General features: G+C 35.0%; 1 protein-coding gene across 1 annotated transcript in view; it reads right to left on the bottom strand.

Annotated features, from left to right (window-relative positions):
• Positions 1-1,083, bottom strand: part of NKX2-4 (NK2 homeobox 4) — a 3,172-nt gene extending 2,089 nt beyond the window's left edge. Inside the window, exons 1-2 of the mRNA XM_075338100.1 lie at positions 608-1,083; positions 1-438 (exon numbers count right to left, since the gene is read on the bottom strand). The exon at positions 1-438 is cut by the window's left edge and continues 2,089 nt beyond it. Coding sequence (XP_075194215.1) covers positions 1-438; positions 608-977 — 808 coding nt within the window. The 5' untranslated portion in view covers positions 978-1,083. The remainder of the gene's footprint in view (positions 439-607) is intronic.
• Between the last annotated feature and the right edge of the window lie 6,364 nt (positions 1,084-7,447).

Here is a 7,447-nt window from a genome sequence, read left to right as displayed (position 1 = left end):
GTTGTTGTGTTACTTGTCCAGTTGTTGAGCTATTTGAACTGTTTTGACATGGCTTGCCATCTTTTACAAGGACGGGCACTGCCACTCGGCGAGGTGATTGTTGTTGGCACAGATTACTTTCTTGCTGAAGCTGTTGTGTGACTTTGTCTTTTGCTTGTCTTTTCATCTTGTACCTATGATTCTGGAACCAGATCTTTACTTGAGTAGGGGTAAGGTGAATCATGCTGGCCAGGTGCTCTCGTTCAGGTGCTGAGAGATACTTCTGTTGCTTGAACCTCCTTTCCAGCTCATACACTTGAGCCTGAGAGAAAAGGACTCTTCTCTTCCTTCTAGGAGCTGCATGAAGAGGAGCCATTGACTTGGCAGCTTCTGCTATACCTTGTAAAGTGCCCATACCAGCCATGTTCATCCCAGTAGATGGTCCCATAAATCTAGAAACTAATATACATGTGATTAGGTTGTTGACATTGTAAGTCCTTCACCCAACATTTCACTTGATCTACATTATGACTGTCTTATTACGTCTAATAAACTATACGACATGGCCTAACAATTCAAATAATGCTCTAAGATAATTTTATAGACATAAAAAGAAAGCCATACTTACTTGTTGAGTATCTGGGGTCTGGGTTTGCTCCATACCAGCCTGTAGCCGCTGCACTATTTCTCATGGTATCTTGATAAGTAGAAATATCTCCCATATTGCTGATGCTTCCATTGCAGTAACCACCCATTGCACCATGTGAAAACTGAGAAACACTGTGTGGCATGTGATAGGTGGTGGTTACTGTGGCATTATGGCCCATGGCGTGCTGCTGCATCCCTGTCTGGGAGACGTGAGTCTGTCTGTAGGCTCCTAGAGAAGTGCTTAGGTTACCAGTGTTGTCCATGCCACCAAACTTCTTGTAGGTCTCTTCAATGGGACTCAGAATGTCGGTCACTGAAAAAGGTGTAGTATGCTTTGGGCTCAACGACATGGTTCAGCGACCAAGCAGGTAAAAAACTGATGATCTGATCAGCCTTGTGTAGTGTCAATTCTTTCTCCTTATGGATGTTGTCTACGTAAGAGAGTGCTTGGAGGACGCCTGAGATCCGATTGATCGCCTTACAAAGTAGGCGAGACCTAAGCTCTCTTATCTCGGGTTTATTTTAGCCTGTAGCCAGGTTTACAACACTCATTGAAGTGGGAGGGAAGGGGGAGGCTTGGGAGGGGCAACAGGAGACCATCACACAATACTCATTCACACATTTCCAAGATAATTGACTAAAGATGCAGTTACTTTCCTAATGAAGACCCTAATGTGAACCTGCTAGAGCCATTTCTGGAAGTACATTCCTGGGCCAGTGATGTAAATAACTCTCAACATCTATGAATAATCAAGAGTAAACACCTCCTAGTAATGGTAGAAAAGTCCGACAAATCTACCTGCTGAGAAGCTGAAACATGGAGAAGAAAAGATCTTTGTACAGACCCTCAAGTGGTATAAGATGCCAAGAACATTCAACGCCTAAATGTAAGTATGTTTTCAGAATCCTTGTTCATGGTAGGCACCAAAATGTTATGTCTCAAGAAGAAGCCTTGGCTCTTACAGTCAGCAACAAGTTGTATAAGGCTTGATGTTCGTACAGGGCACATTCCCCGCTCTCTATCTGTGGTGCTGAAGGAAAGCGGAGTATGACTTGTATCACATACATCTCCATTCCAGCAGCTGGCCTTCTGTAACATATGTAGATTATCTGCTATGTATCACACTATACTGTACATAAAATTGTTTTTTTTAATGTCTCTCTCTGGTGTAGATTTCTTAGGCAATGTGTGGTTAAGGTGCAAATATGTAAAATGCTATCCATAGTAGAGCAGCAGGAAAATAACAAAATGTTTTATTGCTAAGAAAAAAACTAAACATTTTTTATATTTTATATGTGATTTGATTTCATTTTCTATAAACTAAATAAGAAAATTACCTTTCCTCTCTATGTATATCCCAATTTTTTTTAAAAAAGCTATTTATTGAAGTATAATGGAGGGGTGAGATAAAATTGTACATAGTTTATACAGTAATTGTTCCTTAAGGCAGAAGTTAATATATTAATATATATTTCTAAAACAAAATGTCTGGTTTTTTTTATGTGGATGAATATACTAGAAAATGATCGCTGTTCAAAATGTGCATTACTTTATTACTCTATTCAATCAAATACGAGAATACACTTAGCGGGAGATATATATATATATATATATATATATATATATATATATATATATATATATATATATATATATATATATATATATATATATATATATATATATATATATGTATATGTATGTATGTATGTATATAATATATATATATATACACACACACATATACATACACTATATTCCATTTTAAGAGTATTCTAGTGTTTGACTAGAAATATAGAGTAATACACATTTTGTACGCAGGTCATTTTATAGTAAAGTTGAAGAAAATATTCCATCTCATATAAATTAATGTCAGAGCGGTCTCCTTTTACATATATTTATCTAGTAGGTATAAAATCCAGTAGCGTTCCAAACTGAAAAGTGAAAAAAATGGCATTTTATTTTCCCCATGGTTGAATAACATACAGCCATTTTTTTCCACACTGCAATTTGGAGTCTTGCTATTTGGAAGGTCCTAGTTGTTGGGGTCTTGGGATTGGCTTCCATTCTATTAGAACATTGCATACATTTTTTACATTTTTATTTTACCTTGTCATCTTTGTATCCATCCTGTACTTATAGTTTAAATTCTTTTATCCAGGTTACCCAAAGGGAAGAAAACTTCTCGGCCAAGCGAGGTGATGATCCGTCATTGACATACATACCAGTAGTGTCCTCAAGAATATTATGCTAATAATTATATCAGACGTAATGATAACTCTAAGTACGGTATAACAATGATAAGATAAGAAATAATTCATAGAAAGTCACTAAAAAAAGGGTATGAATTAAAAACACAGAAAAAAAAAGACAGCCATACTTACCAATACTATATCCAGACAAAAAGTATTAGTAGCACTAGATATATTAGCACTAGTAATAATAGCATTAGAAGTAATCGCACGAGAAATAATAGTAACAGTATATAAATAGCACTAATAATAATCACATTAGAAATAATATTCCCCCTAGTAATAATACAGGACTGTGTATCAGTGACTTATGTTCCTTCTTCCCTGGCTGTACATTCTTAGTCTTATGATTATGTGGATGTTTTTTTTGCTCTTAGTATATTAGATGTTGGGATGTATTTTGGACATATGTTCTGAGTTGAAAGGCTACGACTGGCATAGGTGCTATGTAACAAGCACATGGTAAAATATAGTTAATGGACCCTCATGAGCTTAGAATAGGGATTTTTTTCCCCCCTTAGCTACTTAAAACTAGAAATAAAAGGTGTGTGTTGCTCTCATTATTTGTATCTCTGTACATGAGGGGTTCTGTAGATATGTATAAGAGGGTCAGAGAGTGCTCAGGAGGCCTGAGTCATATTGAGAGCTACTTTACCAAGTGCCAGGGAGACGGCTCAATGGTTCGACCCATTAAGGGTTTAACTCTTTGATTTGAAGAGATCATAAACCTTTATAAGTTCCAGATTGGGCCTTGTGCAGAGATCACTGAAGGCACCATTTTTATCAGACTGCACCCAGCCTTTTTCCCATATTAAATATATATTTCTGGAAAAACATCATCTTTTTATGTCATGGTAAACAACATGAACTGTATTCTTCACTTCTAACTCTGCTCTACAGCTCTACAATCTGGGTAAATTTCCATGGATAGGAGCCTATTGTGACTCCAAACTAACAGTAAGTATGGCTTCATTGTGTCTTATGTTTGTGCACTCTACATATGAAGGCATATTCTCGTATATCCCTTTGTATCACATTACACTAGTATCTCAACATTGATCCCGAGAGCCAAGGGGCAGAATGAAAGCCAATGCATCCTCTTTTAATGCTATCAATGCCAAAATTTATTATGCGCGTGTCTATGGTTGATGGTTCACATTTGGATATAAACTTGAATCTATTTAATATATATGTGAACAAACATAATATATATATATATATACATAGTTATGAATGTTTAATACAATTACAGATTACATGAGCTATCCATCTATGTAGTATATATGTATAAACACATTGTATCATCATCCATTTAGGGTGTGTAGTTTTGTATGTTTTACTTTACTACTATTTACATGCCAATATATATTTTAGCTGTTTATTATTTACCAGTTCATTAGATACATTTTGCTTTTTGTTTTTAATGTTAAAATTTTCTTCCTAAATTAATGACCTAGATGTGTGTGAGTATTAAAGATTTTCTGGACCTGTTGCAGTTGATGAATATGATTAATAACAAAATCCAGAAAAAGTGCTCAAAGTTTATCCTTCATGATAGGTATTATACAACATATGACAATTTTTGTCTAACTGTATACACTATTATTACTATTATAGTTATGTCCCTGTTGACTATATTGTCTAATCTGAGAAAAATACAACAAATCTATTTACAAATATATATATATACACACACACACACAGTTTATATACACATAATGGAAATACTAAAATATGTGTGTGTGTATGTATGTATGCATGTATGTGTGTATAATATATATATATATATATATATATATATATATATATATATATATTATATATATACTATATATGTAATATATATATATATATATATATATATATATATATATATATATATATATATATATATAATCTACACACACACTAATTGATCAGCCATAACATTATTTTGAATATTGATTATCTCACTTGCGGACACAGATATGAGGCCCCCGTGCAGAAACAATATATGGGCCCTTTGCAGTCCAATAGTTCATCATAATGGACAATTCCACCTACTTTGGAGGCCCCCTTACATCTTGAGGCCCTTTCCAGGAATGGAATATATTAGGCAGCAAGTGAAAAGTGAATTCTTGAACATGATGTGTGTTGAAAGCAGGAAAAATGGGCAAGTGTAAGAATCAGAACAATTTTGGCAAGGACTACATTGTGATGGCTCAAGAACTATTTGCGAGCATGTCTAAATCGGGAAGTCTTGTGGGGGATTCCGGTATGCATTGGTCCAATGAAGGAAATCTGAGTGTCTTAGGTGCCCAAAGCTCATTGATGGTCTGCATATAGAAGTGCTACTGTGGTATATATTTCTGTTTTGGTGACATGAGGGGAACTGAACAATATAAGAAAGGTCGCTCTATTGTTATGGTTAATCTGTATTTCTCAAGTAATGAGCATGTTCCCATGTACTGTATTTCCGGATTTGGTCACTGCTGATGTATTTATTAGAATATGAAAACGGATAAACTTCTCATTGAAATAGAACAAGTTTATTGTTAAGGCAAAGTCTATAATTCTTTACTTTTAATATGATTTTAGTAAGTATTTACTCATTTTGGGGCAGCTGGATTGTATTGGTCACTTCCTATAACTTCAAGTCAATTAATTGGCACATACTGAATGGCTAGCTTATTATGAAGAAATATCCCTAGAAGAGCTATCTATTTATCTCTCTATCTATCTCTCTATCTATCTATCCATCTATCTCATATCTATGTCTATCTATATCTATCCATCTATTTCATATCTATCTATCTCATATCTATATCTGTCTAGCTATATACTCACTTTCTCACTTGCCATTACTAATATTTTCTTTATTTCTGGATACAAATCCCCTCTAAAGTAATTAAACCCAATTTCAGAAATGTAACCATTGCACTAAATGTAATTGTTCAGCGATTACAGGAAGAGGCTCCAAATTCCAACTGCAGCTTTTGCTCTAATTCTGATATAATTGGAACCTGAAAACAAAGGTAAAGCCGCAATTAAATATCTTCCTGCGTGTGCAGAGAATAGTTGTAAAGTCTTCGCTTATCACTAAGCGAATTTCCAACCTATGGTAAGGGATGCATTGTGTAACCATGGTAACATTATATTTTCTAAAGATGGCTACCATCTTAGTGGTTACTAATGTCCAGGTGGTTAGATAATGTAAGAGTAGGATAATGGGAGTAGAAATTTAATTTGGAAAAATAAGACAAAAATTTACATTTGAGATGATTGAGGATAAATAAATGTCAATTAAATTATTTTTTTTTCAACAAATACATTATAGATAATTATTTTATCTAATAGTCACTGCAATGGAAAAAGCAAAAACAAATAGGGAGACTGAGATTTTATGAGTTACTTAACACACAATCTGCTGCTATAACTTTATGGGTGGCTTTAATCCTGGAGGTTATCTACTCATATAGTAACTTTCAATACTTCTCAATGAGAATCCTGTACTTTGTAAACAGACTGAGATATTTACCCAACCAGGAGCCGAATATTATATGGTTAAGTTCACGTGTATATTATTCTTAATGGACCAAGTCCTTTTTTTTTTTATCTGATTTGCGGGTCAAATTCGCGAATTCCAGTGACTGGGTCCACCATGCTAATGAATAGCACTCAGTTGGCATCTGGGTTTCATCCGAATGTTGTCCATTTTTTACTGTTTAGTATAAAGGAGTTGATTGGAATTTTTTATTTTTTGCATAGGAGAAAGAGATACCAACTGGATGGTAAAAAAATGTAAAGCAGTTTGTTTTGTATTATATACAAAAAAAGAAAAAATGGATGTGAATGAGGCCTTACACCTGTGGATCCCTGTGGCTCCTCACCAATCTTTTTGCTGATTTGTGAGCACCATATGTAGGGCAGCATTTCTATATGACTTTCACTCCCATCCTGCTGACTGCCGCAAAGACAGTGATTCCACAATTTAAAGACAAAAGGCCCAGCTAGTAGTTAATGAAGAACGTGGCCTCGTACCACAATAGCAGCACCAAACTCTTCACTCCGACCTCACTACTTTCAGACATAAAGCCTCCATTGAGATAATGAACCTTGAAAACACCTGAGATCCTCAATCCAGCAATTTCAGACTTTCATAGCATGCCAGCATGTCTTAAAGAGGATCTCTGACCAGGTCAAAAGTGCTCAGCTTTTGATCTATTTTTTTTTTTTTTTATTTCTGCTACTCTCCTTGAGTATTTTATTTTGTTTCTGTATATCTGCCATATGGGTCCCAATATACGCACCTTTTTTTGGTGCTAATTTTTACTAAGGTGGCGTTGCTCAAAGGTTAATTATACAGAGCAGCTTAAAGACACACCCCCAGAGAATCCTCTCAACCATGCCCCGTTAGTAAAGGAAATAAAAATTACCACTTAATAAAACACCCATATCTCTGCAACTGTATGGCCGATTTTAAAATTAAATTCAATTTTAAAAAATCCTCAGGGGAGCAGCAGCAATAAAGATCAAAAACTGGTCCCTTATGACCTAGTGGCAAGTCGTCATTAAAGGTCTACATGTC

The sequence above is a fragment of the Anomaloglossus baeobatrachus genome, chromosome 3 (genome assembly GCF_048569485.1).
Source record: "Anomaloglossus baeobatrachus isolate aAnoBae1 chromosome 3, aAnoBae1.hap1, whole genome shotgun sequence".
Taxonomy (NCBI): Eukaryota; Metazoa; Chordata; class Amphibia; order Anura; family Aromobatidae; genus Anomaloglossus; species Anomaloglossus baeobatrachus.
Note: the sequence above shows the minus strand (reverse complement) of the source record. Positions and strands in the feature narration are given on the sequence as shown.